Source organism: Moschus berezovskii, chromosome 1, assembly GCF_049115385.1.
Source record: "Moschus berezovskii isolate FMDL1 chromosome 1, NW_MosBer_1.0, whole genome shotgun sequence".
In the NCBI taxonomy this organism is placed as follows: domain Eukaryota; kingdom Metazoa; phylum Chordata; class Mammalia; order Artiodactyla; family Moschidae; genus Moschus; species Moschus berezovskii.
The window spans coordinates 95,801,908-95,825,494 of record NC_142460.1 but is presented as its reverse complement, the minus strand read 5'-3'; the positions used below and the strand labels follow the sequence as shown (position 1 = coordinate 95,825,494).

General features: G+C 39.8%; 1 protein-coding gene across 2 annotated transcripts in view; it reads right to left on the bottom strand.

The window, feature by feature from the left end:
• The window catches only part of ATP13A5 (ATPase 13A5), a 124,854-nt gene that overhangs the window by 79,513 nt on the left and 21,754 nt on the right, over window positions 1–23,587 (bottom strand). For both annotated transcript variants that reach the window (XM_055407746.2, XM_055407754.2), the window contains exons 3-7: window positions 23,016–23,162; window positions 22,583–22,653; window positions 22,397–22,477; window positions 13,169–13,238; window positions 10,336–10,470 (exon numbers count right to left, since the gene is read on the bottom strand). In XM_055407746.2, coding sequence (XP_055263721.2) covers window positions 10,336–10,470; window positions 13,169–13,238; window positions 22,397–22,477; window positions 22,583–22,653; window positions 23,016–23,162 — 504 coding nt within the window. The remainder of the gene's footprint in view (window positions 1–10,335; window positions 10,471–13,168; window positions 13,239–22,396; window positions 22,478–22,582; window positions 22,654–23,015; window positions 23,163–23,587) is intronic.

Below are 23,587 nucleotides of genomic sequence, written 5' to 3'. Positions count from 1 at the left end.
ACAAAGGGACCATGTTGCACTGGGGTGTTTCTTGGCCTAGTCAAGGTAACCTCTCTCTGTGCGACATTGTCAGTGGCTAGAGTGGATGCACGGGGATTCTTATTCCACTTTTGACAACATTCTTCTCTTTTGCAGTTTTCAAAAGCATGTATTTATTTAGCATAATTTAGAAATGGCAGTAAGTAGATGTTTTTTCTTCCCTTTCTCCCAGCTCTCCTGCCCAAATCAGCTTTTTGTTATAAATTATCAAAACATCATTTACTGCCACAGGAAACTCACAAGTTACTTGGAGATTTTGCTCAAGGGGAAAGTGACTTGGAGTCAGGAAACCTGGGATGAAGGAAACCTGGGATGGAGGTCTCTAGCCGCCCTTCCTAGGGTGCATGTGATTAAATCACTTTTCCTCCCTGATTGCTCCTATCCCTCCCTCTCGTTTTTGTGTCATTTCACAGTTTGCCAAGCCTCATACAAGCACCTTCATTATAAACGTCAGATTCCACTGCAAATTGTAAAGCACTAAATGGATTAGCTGAGGACTATTTAATTAATTAATAATATAGCAACTAATTAACAATATTAATTGCTGAGGACTTGTGATTTAAACTACAAATAGTTTCAGGAAACTGGCCCTTTTTGTATAGTGTTACAAGAGGCCTTGCAGGTGGGGTCAGATAAGCTTTTATTAACTAACTGCAAAGGTTGGCTTGAAGCTCAACATTCAGAAAACAAAGATCATGGCATCTGGTCCCATCACTTCATGGGAAATAGATGGAAAAACAGTGGAAACAGTGTCAGACTTTATTTTTGGGGGCTCCAAAATCACTGCAGATGCTGATTGCAGCCATGAAATTAAAAGACGCTTGCTCCTTGGAAGGAAAGTTATGACCAACCTTGATAGTATATTAAAAAGCAGAGACATTACTTTGCCAACCAAGGTCCGTCTAGTCAAGGCTATGGTTTTTCCCATGGTCATGTATGGATGTGAGAGTTGGACTGTGAAGAAAGCTGATCGCCGAAGAATCGATGCTTTTGAACTGTGGTGTTGGAGAAGACTCTTGAGAGTCCCTTATACTGCAAGGAGATCCAACCAGTCCATTCTAAAGGAGATCAATCCTGGATGTTCATTGGAGGGACTGATGCTAAAGCTGAAGCTGCAATACTTTGGCCACCTCATGCGACGAGTTGACTCACTGGAAAAGACTCTGATGTTGGGAAAGGTTGGGGGCGGGAGGAGAAGGGGACGACGGAGAATGAGATGGCTGGATGGCATCACCGACTCTGTGGACATGAGTTTGAGTGTACTCCGGGAGTTGGTGATGGACAGGGAGGCCTGGTGTGCTGTGATTCATGGGGTCGCGGAGAATCGGACACGACTGAGCGACTGAACTGAACTGAACTGAACTGAACTGCTAATGGGTTTCAGTTCAGTTCAGTTCAGTCGCTCAGTCGTGTCCGACTCTTTGCGACCCCATGAATCACAGCACACCAGGCCTCCCTGTCCATCACCAACTCCCGGAGTTCACTCAAACTCAGGTCCATCGAGTCGGTGATGCCATCCAGCCATCTCATTCTCTGTCGTCCCCTTCTCCTCCTGCCCCCAATCCCTCCCAGCATCAGAGTCTTTTCCAGTGAGGCTTAGTGTCGTCATTTCAAAGAAGTCTTTTGCAATATTGCCATCAAGTCTGAAATTTCCATGCTACTGTTTGGAGTAAAGGAAGGCAATCAGGGATTTTTAAGTTGTAGGATCTGAATATTTAAATTCTATGAATAATGTTAAAGTAAATATTAAGAAAATGACAAATAGAAAAAATTAAAATACCTAATTTTGGAAAAGGAGAACTTTTAACAACAAAAAAAGGAGACTTTTAAAACAAAAACCCAGAAACAATAAAGAAAAATAAACATATTTGAATAGACATATTTTTTAAATCTAGCAAAAGTCAAGGTCAAGATAAAGAAGATTTTAAAAATAGAACTTTTTCACGTATATAATGGATATAAAAAGACAGTAAATAAAAGTGCAAATCTCTTTTAGACAAAGGAAAGTGTGTCTAATCTCACTAGGAATCAGGGAAGTATAAATTAAAACATCAGTGAGACACAATTTTCAAAAATGTATTAGATGGAAAATTTTAAATACCAAGGTATAACGCCTAATGCTGGTCAGGATCTGGGAAAATAGATATTCTCATATGTTTCCAATAGAGACTGAATTATTCCATTTAGGGAAAATAATACTACAGTATTTATTAACATCCAAAATATACAAATTTTGTTTTGCTGAAAAAAGAGACACAAACACTAATATGTAAGGATACACTATATTGTAGTTAGTTTTAATTCAATATATGTGTTGTAGAGAAGAAACCCCTTATTTTCCATAAAGAGGAAAGCAGTTGAATAAATTATGGTAGGCCATGGAATATCACATCATTATTTTTAGACATAGTTTAGAATTATTTATTATGGTGGCTGGCCATTATATAAATTGTAAAGAGAAAAATGCCAGTTCCAGTTTAATTCATTTAGGACAATTCTGTTTTGCTTAAAAACAAATTAAGAAATTCATCAAGGAACTTCTCTGGTGGCACAGTGGATAAGGATCTGCTTGGCAGTGCAGGGGACATCAGTTCGAGCCTCGGTCCAGAAAGATTTCACACACCTTGGAGGAACTGAGTGAGTCCATGTGCCCGGAGCCTGTGCTCTGCAATAGGAGAAGTCACCACACTGAGAAGTCCATGCATTGCAAGGAAGAGTAGGCCCTGTTCCCAGCAACTAGAGAAAGTCAAGCGACTGAACGGAACTGAACAGAAGCTTGTCAGGCTGGTTTAAGCAGAAGTTGAGAATTTATGAAGATGCAGAAATGTCTCTTGAACCTAAGGTGGGAAGCACAGCCAAGTCTCCTAAGGGAGTTTCCAGACTAGGAACAGGAACACGCTGTGAGAAACAGGTTACTCTGTCTCTGTTGGACTGATTACTGCTTACCTGTATGTCTCACTGTGTATTTTGTTCACTCTTTCCCCTACTTTTTCTGAGGAAATGTGTGTGTGTGTGTGTGTTTCTCTGCTAGTCCATATGCAGGGATAGAGGGTGGCCACCCTGGTCCTAGCTATACATCATAGATCACTTTCCTAACAGAATATGACCAGCAGCTTCAAGCCTTTATTCCAGGATCCCAGGCAGAAGGATTCCAGTCAGCTTCCACCAGATCAGATGACCCCTTTCCAACTAGTTGTGCCAGTGGAAGGAGAAAGCCACATGGAACAAACCATCTGTGGGCTGCCAGAGCTCTAGGTACACCTAGATTTCAGAAAAAAAAGGAGGGAGGGTGCAGCATTTTCTCCAAAATATGTTTGCTTCATTGCATACTTGCCATAGAATAGGAGACTGGAAGGAGGAACCCAAGTTCCTCGGCTCAGCCCCCTGGTGAAGTCCATCTATGCTTTATGTCCTTGGGTTCCATGAGCTCAGTTCAGTCCATTTCAGTTGCTCAGTCATGTCCAACTCTTTGTGACCCCGTGGACCGCAGCACGCCAGGCTTCCCTATCCATCACCAACTCCCGGAGTTTACTCAAACTCATGTCCATTGAGTCAGTGATGCCATCAAACCATCTCATCCTCTGTCATCCCCTTTTCCTCCTGCCCTCAATCTTTCCCAGCATCAGAGTCTTTTCAAATGAGTCAGTTCTTCACATCAGATGGCCAAAGCATTGGAGTTTCAGCTTCAGCATCAGTCCTTCCAATGAATATTCAGGATTGATTTCCTTTAGGATAGACTGGTTGGATCTCCTTGCTGTCCAAGGGACTCTTAAGAGTCTTCTCCAACACCACAGTTCAAAGGCATCAATTCTTCGGCGCTCAATTTTCTCTATAGTCCAACTCTCACATCCATATGTGACTACTGGAAAAACCATAGCTTTGACTAGATGGACCTTTGTTGGCAAAGTAATGTCGCTGCTTTTTGCAGATATTAAATATGTCTAGGTTGGTCATAACTTTCCTTCTAAGGAGTAAGTGTCTTTTAATTTCATGGCTGCAGTCACCATCTGCAGTGATTTTGGAGCCCAAAAAAATAAAGTCTGCCACTGTTTCCATTGTTTCCCCATCTATTTGCTATGAGCTACTGGTGTGTATTTATAATATATATTCCCTTTATGATGAAAGGAATTAAAATGGTCTTCTATTATTTGTCCACTCGTGACAGAGTAGTTTATGTGATAAATCAGTTTAAAACTAACAGGGTTCTATAGAATTGACTCCAGTCTACAGAACATGTCACCACATTCCCCATGGCCAGCCAATTTCTTAATTAATGTTTCAAGTTTTCAAGGGCTCTTATTTGTGCCTCGCTGGTAGCCCTGACAAAATGATAGAATCCTAAAATGGTGGGACTTAAAAATACAGTTTAACCTCCAGTATCTACAGCTGGCAGCTCCAGGGCCACGAGAAACTGGCCCTGAGGAATTCCCCAGGTCGGTAGGTGCCCAGTATGCTACTGGAGATCTGTGGAGAAATAACTCCAGAAAGAATGAAGGGATGGAGCCAAAGCAAAAACAATACCCAGTTGTGGATGTGACTGGTGATAGAAGCAAGGTCCAATGCTGTAAAGAGCAATATTGCATAGGAACCTGGAATGTTAGGGCCATGAATCAAGGCAAATTGGAAGTGGTCAAACAGGAGATGCCAAGACTGAACATCGACATTCTAGGAATCAGTGAACAAAAATGGACTGGAATGGGTGAATTTAACTCAGATGACCATTGAGAGTCCCTTGTACTGCAAGGAGATCCAACCAGTCCATTCTAAAGGAGATCAATCCTGGGTGTTCATTGGAAGGACTGATGCTAAAGCTGAAACTCCAATACTTTGGCCACCTCATTGAAGAGTTGACTCACTGGAAAAGACTCTGATGTTGGGAAAGGTTGGGGGCGGGAGGAGAAGGGGACGACCGAGAATGAGGTGGCTGGATGGCATCACCGACTCTGTGGACATGAGTTTGAGTGAACTCCGGGACTTGGTGAAGGACAGGGAGGCCTGGCGTGCTGTGATTCATGGGGTCGCGGAGAGTCAGACACGACTGAGCGACTGAACTGAACTGAACTGAACTGATGGGCAGGAATCCCTTAGAAGAAATGGAGCAGCCATCATGGTCAACAAAAGTCCAAAATGAAGTACTTGGATGCAATCTCAAAAACGACAGAATGATTTCTGTTCGTTTCAAGGCACACCATTCAATATCACAGTAATCCAAGCCTATGCCCCAACTAGTAACACTGAAGAAGCCAAAGTTGAATGGTCCTATGAAGACCTACAGGACCTTTTAGAACTAACACCCAAAAAAGATGTCCTTTTCATTCTAGGGGACTGGAATGCAAAAGTAGGAAGTCAAGAAACACCTAGAGTAACAGGCAAATTTGGCCTTGGAGCATGGAATGAAGCAGGGCAAACGCTAATAGAGTTCTGTCAAGAGAACGTACTGGTCATAGCAAACACCCTCTTCCAACAACACAAGAGAAGACTCTACACATGGACATCACCAGATGGTCAACACCAAAATCAGATTGATTATATTCTTTGCAGCCAAAGATGGAGAAGCTCTATACAGTTAGCAAAAACAAGACCAGGAGCTGACTGTGGCTCAGATCATGAACTCCTTATTGCCAAATTCAGACTGAAATTGAAGAAAGTAGGGAAAACCACTAGACCATTCAGGTATGACCTAAATCAAATCCCTTATGATTATACAGTGGAAGTGAGAAATAGATTTAAGGGACTAGATCTGATAGATAGAATGCCTGATGAACTCTGGACGGAGGTTCGTGACATTGTACAGGAGACAGGGACCAAGACCATCCCCATGGAAAAGAAATGCAAAAAAGCAAAATGGCTGTCTGAGGAGGCCTTCCAAATAGCTGTGAAAAGAAGAGAAGTGAAAAGCAAAGGAGAAAAGGACAGATATAAGCATCTGAATGCAGAGTTCCAAAAAATAGCAAGGAGAGATAAGAAAGCCTTCCTCAGAGATCAATGCAAAGAAATAGAGGAAAACAACAGAATAGGAAAGACAAGAGATCTCTTCAAGAAAATCAGAGATACTAAGGGAACATTTCATGCAAAGATGGGCTCAACAAAGGACAGAAATGGTAGGGACCTAACAGAAGTGGCAAGAATACACAGAAGAACTGTACAAAAAGATCTTCACAACCAAGATAATCATGATGGTGTGATCACTCACCTAGAGCCAAACATCTTGGAATGTGAAGTCAAGTGGGCCTTAGAAAGCATCACTACGAACAAAGCTTGTGGAGGTGAGGGAATTCTAGTTGAGCTATTTCAAATCCTGAAAGATGATGCTGTGAAAGGGCTGTACTCAATATGCCAACAAATTTGGAAAACTCAGCAGTGGCCAGAGGATTGGAAAAGGTCAGTCTTCATTCCAATCCCAAAGAAAGGGTATGCCAAACAATGCTCAAACTACCACACAGTTGCACTCATCTCACATGCTAGTAAAGTCATGCTCAAAATTCTCCAAGCCAGGCTTCAGCAGTACGTGAACCATGAACTTCCAGATGTTCAAGCTGGTTTTAGAAAAGGCAGAGGATCCAGAGATCAAATTGCCAACATCCACTGGATCATCGAAAAAGCAAGAGAGTTCCAGAAAAACATCTATTTCTGCCTCATTGACTATGCCAAAGCCTTTGACTATGTGGATCACAATAAACTGTGGAAAATTCTGAAAGAGATGGGAATCCCAGACCACCTTACCTGCCTCTTGAGAAACCTGTATGCAGGTCAGGAAGCAACAGTTAGAACTTAGTTAGAACCAGTTAGAACATAGTTAGAACAAAGAACAGTTAGAACTAGACATGGAACAACAGACTGGTTCCAAATAGGAAAAGGAGTTTGTCAAGGCTGTATATTGTCACCCTGCTTATTTAACTTATATGCAGAGTACATCATGAGAAATGCTGGGCTGGAAGAAGCACAAGCTGGAATCAAGATTGCCAGGAGAAATATCAATAACCTCAGATATGCAGATGACACCACCCTTATGGCAGAAAGTGAAGAGGAACTGAAAAGCCTCTTGATGAAAGTGAAAGGAGAGTGAAAAAGTTGGCTTGAAGCTCAACATTCAGAAAACTAAGATCCTGGCATCTGGTCCCATCACTTCATGGGAAATAGATGGGGAAACAGTGGAAACAGTGTCAGACTTTACTTTTTTGGACTCCAAAATCACTGTGGACGCTGATTGCAGCCATGAAATTAAAAGACGCTACTCCTTAGAAGGAAAGTTATGACCAACCTAGATAGCATATTAAAAAGCAAAGACATTACTTTGCCAACAAAAGTCCATCTAGTCAAGGATATGGTTTTTCCAGTGGTCATGTATGGATGTGAGAGTTGGACTGTGAAGAAAGCCGATCGCCAAAGAATTGATGCTTTTGAACTGTGGTGCTGGAGAAGACTCTTGAGAGTCCCTTGGACTGCAAGGAGATCCAACCAGTCCATTCTAAAGGAGATCAATCCTGGGTGTTCATTGGAAGGACTGATGCTAAAGCTGAAACTCCAATACTTTGGCCACCTCATGCGAAGAGTTGACTCACTGGAAAAGAGTCTGATGCTGGGAGGGATTGGGGGCAGGAGGGGAAGGGGACGACAGAGAATGAGATGGCTGGATGGCATCACCGACTCGATGGACATGAGTTTGAGTGAACTCTGGGAGTTGGTAATGGACAGGGAGGCCTGTTGTGCTGTGATTCATGGGGTCACAAAGAGTCAGACATGACTGAGCGACTGAAAAGAACTGATCTACAGCTGAGGAAAATGAGTCCAGAGAGGAGAAAGAGTTTCCAGAGTCACAGTGGATGAATCAGTAGTGGTTAGAAGCTCAGTCGGGGTTTTCCTGCACTGCTTCCTTGTTCAAGTTAGAAGACCTGTCTTCCCTCTCTAGGCTGCCTCCCATCTTTCCATAATCTAGTTTCTCCACTCCAAGAAAAACAGTAAAAACAGCAACAACCATATCAGCGGTAACAAAAAGTAACGTTTGATGAGTGCCTGTTATGGACTAGGAACACAGGTAATTCAAATGCATTGTTTCATTTACTTTCTCTACTATATACATGGCATCACTGACTTGATTGACATGAGTTTGAGCAAGTTCCAGGAGTTGGTGATGTTCAGGGAAGCCTGTGTGCTGCAGTCCATGGGGTCGCAAAGAGTCGGATATGACTTAGCAACTGAACTGAACTTAACTATAACAGTGAACACAAACACACACAGTCACACATCTCACAGAAAATGAAACTGACTACTAAATTGTCCAGTAACAAATTGTGTCAAGTAATACAAATAAGATTAGTGTGTGTGGGGAGGGAGGATTTTAACTTGAAAAGATCTCCCTGCCAAAGTCCTCAGATCTTTCTTTATTTTTCCTAGAACCCTGAGATGGTCAGCGATGATATATTCAGGTATATTTTGAGTATGTGTCTTCCCAACAGATGGAAGCACACAGAAGAACTGCATTCACTGATGTTTGACATCAGCCAGAAAGCACATGAGTGGTTTGCAGGTATCAAATTATCCATTCTATTTAAACAAAGATTTCTCAAAACCCAGGAGCTAGAAATTTGATTTGGGGCTTCACATTACATACCTCTATCAAATGACAAAAGTAAAATAACTATAATTTGTTTCCTACTGTGGCTGAACAGAATCTGGCAGATCCTTTATTGTCCTGGTGTCTATTTTCCTACTTTTGTTCACATGCTGAGAGTTCACCAGGACAGTCACTCTTCTCCTTGACTTGGCAGCCAGACACAAAGAAATTGTCACCACAAAAGGCAGGTTACTGGTCATTATTAATATTTGTGTAGTTTTTGTGATTCTAAATTAGCTCATGAAGAAACACACTAGGCCACTCATTTTTTAAAAAGTAAAAACAAACAAAAACCCATAGACAAAAGAAACCTCTCGAGTCTTCACTCTCTAGCTCAAAGTGTCTCCATTCATTTAACTTTTCATTTTTAAGTCCTCCTTTCTAATTCTTTAAATATATTGCCTTTTTTTCATTTCTCATCAAACACTTCATAACTCAAAATTTGTAGAATCTAAAACCTGATAAAAAGCCAATCTTAGACCTCATATTTGCTGAGTGATTGAAACAGAGTAAGAATAAAAATCTCTTTTGATTGGACTTGTTTAAAGCTTCCAGATGTGCTTTACTGACGTGTGCCCAGAGTTCTGACAGCTAGAAGGCATCTCTCCTCTCACACGTAGGTCTGACTTTTCTTCCCCAGCAATGTGCTACATTGGAAAGGATCTTCTGCTAAAGAAATATCACTCATGTAATAGAATTTCATTTACAGGGGACCAGAAGCCCTGATTCTGTCACAAAATCACTTTATGACACAAACCAACCCCCTGTATCTTAGCTTCCTCTTCTCTAGGTGACGGATGAAGTTTGAGACCAGGTGATTTTAAAAGTTCGACAGAGTTGACAGATACAAGTACCACTGTTTCCCATGTCTAAAAAGTCAATTTCACAATCAAGTTTTCAAAAATATACAACAAATACATTGAGACATATTGAGAAGTTGCCTCATAATTTAGCCTGATGAATCGTGAGCAAAGTAGCAGAACATTTTCCTGAAAGGTGCAGTGGGAAACAGAGATTTAGAGGGGCTGTGGATTTATAAGTAATATTCAGCTAGATTCCACTTCAGAAAGCATTAGTCACTCAGCCTTGTCTGACTCTTTGTGATCCCATGGACTGTAGCCCACCAGGCTCCTCTGTCCGTGGAATTCTTCAGGCAAGAATACTGGGGTGGATAGCCATTCCCTTCTCCAGGGCATCTTCTTGGCTCAGCTATTGAACCCAGGTCTCAATTCATTGCAGATGAATTCTTTATCGTCTGAGCCACCAGGGAAGCCATCCACTTCAGAATGCGCTGTTATATCATTTATAAGACTGATTTTCTTTAAAAGGAAGATTTTAATTGGCTATAAGATGAACAATGATGGAAGATGACAGAAAGGTGCTATACTGTCATCATTAATCCATCATTTTTCTATCAGACTCAGACACAGCCTCAGAGTCCTTCTAAACAGTTACTCAATGCAGCCTTCAGTCGACAACCAGAGTTTACAAAGATGTTTAAATCTATCTGACATTCCTGAAACCCTCCTTCTGAGATCCCAGATTTAGTAAGCCCTTGCTTTTTGCGTTGTTATGACTTATGTTTAACGAAGCAACTCATTGTTCTCAGTGGAAATGGCATATGTTTGACTTCTCATGCAGCCTGAGGCTAAATAGAATCCAACTATGATTTCTGTTCTTACCTGTCGCAAATCATACACACTTAAGACAATGGAGAGAACAGTCAAGATGATGATGGCCACTGAGTATTCAATGTAACCTTGACACAGCCACAAAGTGAGGGTAAAGACTTGAAACACGTAGAAAGGATTTAAAACCTGCAGGTATGAAAAGAGATTCTGGGTCACTGCATGGACCTTAGTGGTAGTCAAGATGATGTCATTTCTTTATAGGATTTTTTTTCTTTCATTTTTGCAACATAAAACAATAGAATGCACTTGCTGCTGCTGCTGCTAAGTCACTTCAGTCGTGTCCAACTCTGTGTGACCCCTTAGAGCTCCATTAATTTCAGTAGAGACAATGTCAAGCTCATAGAATGTGATATGGTAGAAGTAAATTTATTTTAGGCGTTCAGAACCATGCTCACAAATTGATCCTTCTTATTTATTTTGAACTTTTAAAAATATTTTACCAATAACAAAATCTAATAGTTTGCTGTTTTAAACAGATGTACCCATATTGGAGGAGAAACATGATTCAGACTCTTTTAACAGCAAACTTCAATTTGAACATTGTATTGCAGGTTTCTTTTTCATGTAATCACATGCTACAGATGTAGTCAAGTTGTGCAATGAAGATGAAAGATTTCGCTTTTACTCAAATAATTCATTTAAAAATAATACTCTCATGTCACAGGTCTTGGCAAGATCCTCTGAGAGCATGGACCTTCTCTTAAACAAGGAGGGATAGTCTTACTCAGGAAAGAGAAAAGTCTTATTCAAAGATGCAGTGAGAATTACCTGCAGAATGTATCACCAGTTCAAAGCAGGTATTTTTAGTCTCTTAATAATATCTTGGACTTTTTTTGCTCCCTCAATTATCCCCATTTTAGTCCTGCTGACTTTACTATTAATAATAATAGCAGAGAGGGCAAACCCCAGGAAGCTAGAGAAGGTCACATGACCTACACACTTAGCTTGAATTAAAGACACTTTCTGAGCAGGACAAAGATTTTTTTTTCTTGGTAAAGTGCTCTTTACAATTATTATGAATTAGATGAAATATTTTTTAAAATCAGTGCTGTTCTTTCTGACCTCTATCTTCTATAATTTTCTAATATATTAAATAAATTTCTACCTGAGTCCTAAAAATAAACTGACATCTCGTTCATAAGTAAATAGGATATAACTTAAAAGTTTATGAAACCCTTGGCCGTATTTCGTTGGTTAAGAAAGCTTGTGTTCCTTAACTTTTAAATTATTTCCATTGCAACATGCTTTTCTTACAAATTATAGCTCTTCTGTCTGGCATAAAATGCTTTAATTGTAAATTATGCATTTCTAGTAATACGATTTTGAGTTTGTATAAACTCAGTAGAAAATTGGTTAAATACTTCTTGTAGAAGAAACAAAACCATCCTAATTAATTTAGTTCTCTTATTCAATATTCTTTTGAAACCAAATGTAAAGACATAGTTTTTCTTGTTATTTTTTTCTACTAAAGACCTAGTAAGTAAGTGTCAGGAAATATTAGCACTTTTTCAAAGTAAACTAAATAGACACTTGAAAGAGTCTTTGGTAATTTGAAAATGTAATTGAATAAGAAGTTTTAAAAGCAATCTGCTTTTTAACAGTAGGAGAGATTGTGCTTATGTGGAGGCATGGGATACAGAGGAAATCTCAGTACATTCCGATCAATCTTTCTGTGGACCTAAGTCTCAAAAAGTCGGACATGACTGAGCGACTGAACTGAACTGAAGACTCTTCTAAACAAAAAAGTCTAATAAAAAATTATTTAAAAAAAATGGCCATGTAAAAACCAAAATGACCATCTTTGTGAATTAGAAATAGACTGGAAACATGTAGCACGGAGTGGGGACGGATTGATCAGTCTGTTAGGTTTTACACAAAGACAGGAGATCAATGGTTAGGAGCTCAATGCTGGGGGGAATAAGTATCCCACAAGTGGCAGGAGACATAACCAGGCTTGCTAAAGATAACAGCAATAGCTCCTGGACATGCCCTGCCCCAGAGGAGAGGCTGAGAAAAGTCACAACCAGCCAGGGTTCACCAGCAGCAGAGGGCGGAATAGGAGAGACAAGTTCGTGGTGCAGCTGTGACTCTGGCCAAGCACCAAGCTGACTCAGGGCCTGCATCCTACAGATCCATGATGGACAGAGTACAAACCTCCAATACAGGCTCCAGTTCTGAACTTGGGACCCCTGGTGACCAGTATGACCCAAAGAAGGAAAGTGAGCACAGAGAGGGATAAATGGAGGAAGGAAAGTCCCACCTAAGCTGAGCTTACTAAAATAAATAAACTCCACAGCATACAGAGAAAATATTTTAAAACAAACAGAAACACTAAAAAAGAAAGATGTCACTATCAAGAGAATGGATATAATAGAGTGATAGAACAAAGCAAAAAGAGATCAAATAATGCTTTTTAAATCCTCAAAGAGATCATGAAATGATAACAAACCTTCCCCCTCCCCACTATAGCCATCATCAAAAAACTGAAGAAAACAAAGAGGAGATTATGAAATGAAAATCTGTCCCTCACACTGGGAAGGAATTTTTTAAAGCAGATTTGAATTTAGAACAAGTGATTATTGAAAAGGACCAGTTAGAAATCCTGGAATAAAAAAATATATTTATTAAAATAATAATAAGAAAGAAAACCTCAATAGACAGGAAAAGTAGAAACTAAAGTCAATGGGAATAACCAAAGAAAGTTGCACAAAATACAGATTTTTGTCCTTGTCAAAGTATCCATGTTTTTAAGATTTCCCTGCGTGCTAGAAATGAAAAAGGAAAAAAACAGTATTTTATTTTTAAAATAAATGAAAACAGTTACCTGTTTAACAAGCAGCTTCCATATGGGTTGGATTTCAACCTCAATGGCATTTGGCCCGCACACTAATCTTCTGTAGGAGATTGATCATCTATTAGTGTCACACCAACATGCTTATCAATAAGTGAGTACCCTCAAGGGACTTTTTGCTTTCAATTAAAAATTAATATGCCAATCTCAAAATACTACTGTATTTGTAAATGAAAGCACATGGTGGACAAGTTGTTTTTCTGTTAAATACACCCTAAGTACAGTATAACTCATGAATCAAAATGAAGTTAGAAAGGCATTTTGAGCTTTAAAAAAAAAATTGATTATATTCTAAGAGCAGCTAAAAAGAGATAGATATGACAGTGTTCCTAGAATTCTTGGGAATTCTAGATTGCCCTTGATGCTGCAGATCATATCTGTCTTACCTTGGTATCTCTAGCACCTAGACAGGTCTTTAGTTTTTTAACTCAATGGATACATGAAGGAATGAACCAATGGAGTGGAAGATGGTATATGGCTTTCATGGCTAACACTTTGTAAATCCACACACATGTACATTACAATAAGAAGCCCTAAGGGAGGAATAAATTAGGAGGTTGGGATTAACATATACATAATACTATATATAAAATAAGAAATCAACAAGGACCTACTATGTAGCACCTAAAGTTCTACTCGATATTCTGTAATTACCTATCTGGGAAAAGAATCTGAAAAAGAATGAATATATGTACATATATAACTGAATCACTTTGCTGTAATCACCTGAAACTAACATAACATTGTAAATCAACTGTACTCCAATATAAAATAAAAGTTAAATTAAAAATAATTTTAAAAAAAGAAAGAACTGATATTCTCACTTTGCCAATGGGAAGAACTATTCAATATGGGTATTTTGACAAAGGTGCACGTACCTAACATTAATCATCACAATGGAACTTTTAAGCAGAGATGACAGTGTCAGAAACTGCATTTAACCATTTGTATACATTTTCCCTGTGAGATTTTATATTATCATCATTATTATAAAGAAAACTGAAGTTCAGAGAAACTAAGTAACATTGCCAGAGTCTCGGAGCGAGAAAGCAGCAGAGCCAGGCTTCCCACCATGGTCTCTATGACTCCACTTTACTCTCTCCCTCAGTAAAGATGGATGTGAAAATCTGCCTGATGGACCTTTGGTCTATGACAGACAGCTGAGTCCAAGTTTGACTGATTTCTAAGCCATGCTATTCCAAATGCAAATATCACTTGCAAGGGATTGCAAGGACTCAAACCAAGGTCTTCTGACTCCACGTGTGAAAACACTGTGGTTCAGAGATGCTGAGAAACAGTGAAGTCAAATAGCATGTACTAATATAAGGGACTTCAGAAGTCCCTAAGTCTCACACTGAGAAAGGACCATAACTCAAGCCACTTTAGTGGTTAAAATCCTTTTCTAAAAGCCATCAAAATAACCTGTTGTTGGCAAGTATTCAGAACTTCTCAGAATCCTAAACTTGCTTTTCCTCTCTCTCTCCTTGGAATACCCTCCCCACATCCTTCACTTTATTAAGGTCTGCTTAGCCTTTGAGAGCTAAATCTGATAATAGAGCTTGGTGGTGATACGGATAGAGTAGGATAACCAAACAGTTAGTTTAGAAATCCCACTATGGGATTATAGATAGAGAGGGAAATTTAGGGGGCCTAGAAAATCCCATGGATGGAGGAGCCTGGTAGGCTGCAGTCCATGGGGTCGCTAAGAGTCAGACATGACTGAGCGACTTCACTTTCACTATTCACTTTCACACATTGGAGAAGGAAATGGCAACCCACTCCGGTGTTCTTGCCTGGAGAATCCCAGGGACGGCAGAGCCTGGTCGGCTGCCGTCTATGGGGTCGCACAGAGTCGGACATGACTGAAGCAACTTAGCAGCAGCAGCAGCAGCAGGAGACAACTGTAAGTTAATATCACTTGAGAAAACAATCCAGACATTGTAAATATAGCAAGCTTGCTTAATAACAAAACTGGACAAGTCAATGGCACCTGCATCTTGCTGGCTGAGGTAAGATAATGTCCCATATATATATGGGGAAATGACATTCTATAGTACAAGAACCTCTTTATACTGAACCCTGAGATAATTTACTATATTTTAGCATATGTTACCACTTTTCTAGGCTTCCCTCATAGCTCAGTTGGTAAAGAATCTGCCTGCAGTGCAGGAGACCTGGGTTTGATTCCTGGATTGGGAAGATACCCTGGAGAAGGAAATGGCAACCCACTCCAGTATTCTTGCCTGGAGAATCCCATGGACAGAGGAGCCTGGCAGGCTACAGTCTGTGGGGCCACAAGAGTCGGACGCGACTTAGTGACTAAACCACCACCACCACCACCACCTTTCTACTGATTTGAATAGCTCCATGACAGCCTGGGTTTGACTGTGGAGGGACAAGAAGACTCCCCCACCTGATGTAGAGGAGGAGCTGATGAGGGAAGCCTGATGTCTACTCAAGGATGAGGAAGAAGGTAGTCTTCTCCCCCTCCCCACTTCCCTTTGATTATAAAAAATGTAGCCCACTAAGTTCTTATGTAGAATCCTCTGCCCTGTCCACTTGTATCCTTCACAAGTGTCCTGTACTAATAACTCACTCTCATCTATCACTTGGCCTCTCACTGAATACTTTCTGAGCCAAGACATAACGAGGTTGAACTCCACCAAGCTCTGAAGTGTATTCTGTGGTTTCAGGGTTAAGAAATTTGAGATTCAACAGACTTGGGTACTGCTAAGCCTTTGTACTTGTTGCTGCTTCTACCTGGAACCAGTTTCCCCCGCATCTTTGCATGGCTCATGCCCTCATTTCATTCAGGCCTCTGTTTAAACGGCATCTTCTTATTGGAGGCTCTTCTCCAATTCTATTTAAAATAGCTACCCTGACCACCAAATCAGATTATCTTTATCTCCTTAACCTAACTCATTTTTCTTTTTAGACTGTTTGATAATCTGAAGTTATACCTTATCTCTTACATGTTAATCGGCATGCAAACAATAGAGTATCTTCCACTAATATATAAGCATCTAGAGGTCACTGGTATATTCTGAATGCCTAAAGCAGGGCCTAATTCATAGAATGTACTGAGGAATGATTTGTTAAATGAGTGAATGGATGAATGAAGTGTGAGCCTTGGTTCTCTTACCCATAAAATGGGTTGATAATACCTGCCTAATAAAATTGTTATTAGTAGCAAAAGATATAAATAAATAAGCATTTAGCCCAAGTGCCTAAAACATGTACCATGCTCAGTCGTGTTTGACCCTTTGCTACCCCATGGACTATAGCCTGCCAGGCTCCTCTGTCCGTGGAGTTGTCCAGGCAAAGAATACTGGATTGGGTTGCAATTTCTTCCTCCAGGGGATCTTCCCCACCCAGGGATCAAACCTGTGTCTCTTACATCTCCTACATTGGTGGGTGGATTCTTTACCACAGCACCACCTGGGAAACCCACCTAGAACATGACAAGTCCTTAATAAGTAACAACTATATTTGACATAGTCTCCATTCCTGTATTAATTAATTATTAATTATTTTTCTTGTCCCCAATAACCTTTCATTTCTTAGTGACCTCTTTGAATTGTAACATATATTTACATGTCTTTTACCTTGAATTTCCTAGGCTCTCTTTAATGGCAGAGGTAGCTTTCTCAGCTCTATTTTTCTGACATCTAGGGGCACAGTATCTGTCACAGAGAATGCTCCCTAAATATTGGAATTAATTAATGAGGACCTTCATGAACCATGACTAGAATACTGTCTCCCCTAACAAGGCTGTAAACCCAATTTACAGAACGATAGCAGCTGTGGAAGTCAGTTTAGAAAGAAGCAAGCCAAGTGCCCTATGACCTTTTTCTTTGTCAGGTGAGACAGTTTCTAATGTTACCATTAAGGGAGAGGTGCCCAGCTCTGATGAGAACTGAGATCCTGTAGGTTCATACTGGCCTGTGATGATCCTTTTAGGGGACATCTGGAAATGTGAATAAAAAATACTGCCTGTCATATCAGTAAATAAAAGACATTGTAGCCACTTGACCATCACATTGCCACAGCCACCCTGAAGTTTCATCCCGAGGGAACTCAGGATAGAAACTGGATGCCCGCCATCTAGAGGGCTACAGTCCATAGAGTCGCAAAAAGTCGCACACAACTGAAATGACTTAGCACGCCCTGTAGCAGCCAACTGCTGCAGCCACCTCAGATGGTGCACGCTGAGGAGAGACAGGATGATCAAACACAGGATACTGGCTCCAGATAGCTAACATTCATACCAAAGCAATCATTTCAGTGAGCCCAGATTCTTGCATCTTCCCATACACAGAAAAGCACTGCGTGCTTAAACTTGAGACCTCCGGTTTTCTTCAGTTAACAGAAATCTGAAGTTCTGACTACCTGGTCTTTGTTGCAAAAATTCCTATATGTCCTGGCTCCTCAACCCCTCACCTCTTTGAAGCAGTCCCTCAGAGTGATCTGAGAGTCCTCTCTCACTGGCTTAAAGTCCTCGGAATGTCTGTCAAATAAAACATGATTCTCAACTTTTATGTTGTCAGATAACAACCATGTTTGAATCACAAACTGGCATGCCCCTTGATATTTCACTTTTCCCACTATCTCTTGCCAAAAAGTATTGTGTGGTTAGAGATCATGTACTCATCTCAATCTCAGAATGAACCACACAGAATTTTCAGGGATATTGATCATTGGTTGAAAACCAGAAGAAGAAATGAGGTTTGAGCTGGGTCACATTAGCAAAGTTCCAAGGAACAAAGGAATTGACATTCCCTGACTTTAAAAATCTGATGAGCTGGCAGGGAAAGGAAGCCCTAGAACAATTCCAGATGGCCTCATGAAACTCAATAGTCTAAATGAAATTAAGTAGACTTGCCTAATATTCAGAACCATTCATTAAGGGAATAATTACTTTGGATGTAGAAGATCTCTCTTCAAAAGAGATTGAAGCGTTTCTTAACAGGGAAGTTATGAAGGCATTTCTGCACTGGCTATGGGCTATGCTTGAAGAAGCACTGAGATTTCTTTCAACCATGAGATATTAGTAAATGTGCTGAAAGTTATTTATTTCTTAAAAACCAAGCAGGAATGATTAGGAATATTTTCTTTGGCAATGGTCTATATCTCTTCTCAATATGACTATTTGTTCATTCATTCATTTGTCAATTTATTCACCAAATAATTATCGAGAATATGTTGTCTGCTGGGCCCTTTAGGCTCCGGATGGTGAAGACTAGGCTGAGAGTCCTCAAAGAAGAAGGAAGGCCATGTCAGAATCACTGGTGAGCATTTTCCATCTTCATATCATCACTCTGTTTCCATTCTGATAAGCCATCAATAGCGTCCTTGGCAGGGAGGGAGGTCTGAGGTTTTCCAAAGAGTTAATACTAAGCCAGGGGATTCTAGCATGATCCATTTCCATGAAATTTGGGATTTTAGGGAGCAGCTTTATTAGTGTTTGAAAAAAAGTTCCCAGGTGATTCTGCTAGTTAATCCCTCGCTCTCCTAATAGAGACCTGAGAAGAAAAGGAAACCTGAGAAATTCACAGATGCAGAGAAATGGCATCCAATTGCTGGCATTTGGGTATGTCGTAGAGTATAACAGGTATGTTAGTCTTTGAGCCCTCCCATTTTAAAATAATAATAAAAGTAATATTAGCATGTTTTGAGAAATTGTTTTCAGGGGAAAAAATTCCCCATTTTAGCAGTGCAGAGACTGCTTCTATACTTTATAATTTATACAGAGAATATTCATTTTATAAATGACAAAAGTCATTTTATTTTTTCACACTAGTCTTCATCTGTGACCTGTTCCTTTCTTTCATTTCCTAAAGCATGTTTCCAGATAACCTCAGGGAAAGTCAAGTTCTTGCAGAGTTTCATGCCCTGTACGTGAGCTAATTGAGGTGCTGCTCAATTAGTTTGTGGGGACGTGCACAGAGCATTCCCAGGCACGAAGATCCAGAACACAGAGGACCATGAGGGCATCTAAATGGAGGTGGGGGTGGAGAAATCCCAGGACTATTTCACCAGGGAGATTCGGATCTTAGGCTTACTTGTGCTTTCATAATATTTTGCTCTGAAACAAAGCATTGGAGTTAAGTGATTTTATACTTTCAGTGGACCCAGAACCACAGAAACATGAGTTATATTTTTAAGTATGTTATTGACTTCTAATCTAATGCTAAGATTTGAGACAATCTTATCGGCTTCCAGAACAATGAGTGAAGCCTGTCTCCTCCACTCTGAACAATTCTTCCTTGTTCTTTTCCAAAGAACTGATCTGATGGACAAGTGTCTACACTTGGGTTGTATTTCTAAAGATGGAGATTTCCAAGAAGATAAAGGTAGTGGTATATAGATATGATTTCTTTTCTGACATCGGCTTCTCACAAGACCTGAGGAGTAAAAGGATAGGATTTCATAGCAACCCCAATCTCTCTCTCCCCTGCCTTCCCCTTGCTTATTTTTTCTCTCTCTATTCTCTGGGAAAAGCTTCTATCAGCTTGGAGCTGAGCATTGAAGGCAAACCCATCCTCTTTTGCTGCTGTCCACTCAGATTTCTTTCCTCTGGCACTAACAAGCATGCCTTTTTTTCTCCGTGGTGTAACGAGTGTTGAGAATTAAGTTTGGTCCTACAGAATCACCAAGCCAATTGTGAATACCACTCCACAGCTCCACATTCAGTGATGTCACACTGGAATCAGCCATGGTTGGAGTATCCCTATTATAGAAATTGATAAAGTCTATCCATCAAAGCTTTTCTGTTTTTTTCCTTCCAGAGTTCTGGGATACCAACAAGGTAATTGGTCTGGAGCTAACCCCCAGTTAGGAGGTAGCTGGATCTCTTCTGCCAGAAAGTTCTTATGTTTTCAGGAGGCTAAACAGAGGAGGCAGGGACAGGGAGGGCTGAGTGAGGAGATGAAGTATCACTCAACTAAAAAAAGCTGTTCTAATACGCAGACAGCTTGGATGGATGGGGGATGAGGTAGGTGTGTTTTTTCACAGGGCCCTGTGTCCATGAGGTAAGAGAATTACTCCAAGTGTCTGTGTACCTGTCTAGGACAGTCATTAAGATGGCAAGTTATGTTCAGTTCATGGATGAGTGAAGGTGAGACCAAGGAACCTTCTTGAATAATTTTCCTGCTTTCCTCTTGATGGCTTCCCTGGTGGCTCAGACGGTAAAGGATCCACCTATTATGCAAGAGACCCAGCTTCAATCCTCCTGATACCCTCTGACAGTTTCTCTCCAGGGTAAATGTGTCACTCTTGATGTCTTCATTTGCTTTTTGCTACTGAAAAGTGAGAACTATGTTCATCTTTGCATTTTCTCTCTTTTCTTGGCTGCTAGGAAGACTGAAAAAGGAGGTTGTATTTTTGATGACTTTTCATGAAATTTTTGTGTATCCCTCTTTCTTTATTTCTTATATTGGGTCCTTGCTTTTCATCAAGTAAGCTCAAATTCACTGAGGAAACTGTTAAGCTATCACTCAACTGACCAATCCATCATATTTAACTTTTGGAAAAAGTGTTTAGTCTTACATTAAAAAAATAAAAGGGGAAATCTGTGGATGGGTGAGGAATGCTCCATATTTTACTTTCTCTCTTTACTCTCCAAATGGAAAAACTCACAAAATAAAATATGATTATATATTTCTAAGTAGATTATCTCCTCTATTCTTCATATTTGGGAAACTATATACTTTATCTTGCTTATTAGGTTGTCAAGTTCTTTATTGTGTGGACCAAATTTAAATTTAATTATGTATGATGTTTATTAAAGCTTGGCACCTGATAAATAAATAAACATGAGGTAGCTACATGGACAGGAAATCTGGGGAAACGGTTTCTTAGGTTGAGTATATCTGTATTCATCAACTGGATTTCCTAAATAGATCAATCCTTTAAATGTCTTGTGCCTAGTGCTAGGAAAGAAATGTGTTTTTTAATGACTTTGAAAACTTTTTGTACTTCAGTATTTAAGCATTGTATCTGAAATCTTATATAATGATACCCTGTTTCTAAGGCATTTTGGAATATTGTCAGAATCTAGATGCCCAGTTCATTTTTCATAGTGCTCAAACAGAGGGAAAACTTGAAAACAATAATAGATCCATAACTCATAGGCTTGGTGTGAATACAAATCATGGAGATGCTTGCTAAAAATCCTGTTTTTCTCTTACCACCACCCTAGCTTCTACTTACTAAATCAGAATTATGGAGAAGAACCCAAGAACCTATATTTTAAGGACTGAATTGCTCCTTCCTTTACTTGAGAATTTGTGTTTTTGACCAAGTGTGAAGAAGATCAGGCAAGTCCTTCTTCTCATCCCTAAAACTGGGCAAGAAATATAGGCGATTATTAAAATTCTTGGGAAAACTTGCAATGGTTTTCTTTCAGAGTCACCAGGATTCACCGTTTTAAATTACAGATAAGTGAAGCAGGGACTCTAGGTCACTGTGAGTTAATGAGAAGCCTAAGCATTTCCTGCACTGCTATTATCCTATCATTTCCTAACCTATGTGCCTTTATAGATCTCATTCTCACAACTGTACCTCTATTCTTTGTCTCTCTTTCCCACCCGTCAGTTAATGTCTCTTGGACCATGACTAAGTCTTATTTATCCTTAGATCCCTAGTGCCTTGCAAAATGCCTGGCATATTAGACGAGTTTAGTTCACAGATCAATGAATGCATTTATTTATTCATTCCTTCCACACAAGTCTATTGAGCTTCTACCATGAATCAGGCACTGTTCTAGATTCTGTAAATAATAGTGGTGAATGACATAATTAACTGAGCAAACAAAATCCTCATCTCCAGGGCCAGTTCTCCTAGTAAAATGCAATCATTATATTGTCTTTCTGTCTCTCAGAGGACCTGGAGGATTAAGATGCTGATGTTTATGAAATGACTCAAGTTTTTTTGAGGAAAGAAAAGAGACAACACAGAGAATACTGTTCTATAATCCTGAGAGAAAAGATCAAATGTTATTTGATTGCATTGTTCTTTTAGTCTTCCCTTTTTAATAAGTGTGCCTACATTGAGAATAATTTAGAACACTCTGATGCCAGTAAATGAACTGGGGTTATATGAAGTTGATGTAGCCTCATGCCAACAATTCACTCATCTTAAGCCATGCAACATTTCCATTTATGCTAGCAAAAATTTTCTCTGGAGTACCCCGAACCCTACCTGATCTCTTGTTCTTCAATGGTAAGACCCAGTCCAAACGTGTGATGGATGTCATAGCAGCTGTTGCTATCTTCCAGCAACCTAGGATGTGGTCAGGACAGGAACCTACGTGAATTCATGGTACTTAACAAATCAGTGTTCTTCCCTTATATTCTGATGAGTGCTGAGGAAAAAAGTCAGACTTACCCAACTTTCTGAAACTTCTTCTCCAAGTTGTTCCAAACATACCTGATTTTCTGCACTTGGATACATCGCAACTGTAAGTACAAATGTGATAGAACAGAAAAGTGAAAAGAAAGTAAAACTGCTCAGCTGTGTCTGTTTGTGACCTTCTTAACCCAGGGATCAAACCCAGGTCTTCCACATTGCAGGCAGATTCTTTATCAACTCAGCTACCAGGGAAGCCCTGATAGAACAGATGTCATTCACAAAGTAAAGCCCATTAAGGAAGGTGAGGGTTGGTTAGTCCAGGTCCTCAAACAGCTTTCACTTTTCTTGACATAGAGCTATAATTTCCAGCCCAGCAGTGTGAATTTCAGAACTTTCATCCAATAAATACATTATTCTTTTGCAAAGAAAACATGCTGTAACATTGTACTCTTAAAGTCAAATCACTTACTTTTAATTCTGGCTTCAATACAGCTTTGTTTATGACTGAGTGGCAGTCAGCCACCAGGGGTTCTTCTGTGTTCTTGCTTAAAGGAATCTTCAGTGTGGATAAGTAGAGGTAGATTACCTTCTTCCTCATATACCTTTGAAATTCATCCTAGAGAAGACAATTTAGCGCATGAAATTCTGCAGTGTTATTCCATAAAGCACTCAGTCAACCAAATACCTGCCAAGTCCTAGACCAGTGGTTGCCAAAGTTTGGGCTACTGATAAAAGCATTTGTATTACCTTGTAACTTGCTAGACATGTAAGAGTCTTAGTCTCACCCCAAACTTGCTGGATCAGATATTATTGGGAGGCTAACAGTCCATGTTTTAAAGAGTCCTCCAGGTAATTCTGAATTGCACTAAAATTTGAGAACCACTGTGCTAGGGAAAAAAGAGAAAAATACACTTTGCAAGAAAGTTCATATCCAGGAAATTGTCTCCAGCTATCCTAAAATGACATCTAGGTGTTTAAAATGTATAATATCCCTCAAAACACATGTTTTTGAAAAACTGAACAGTAATTCCCTTGTATATG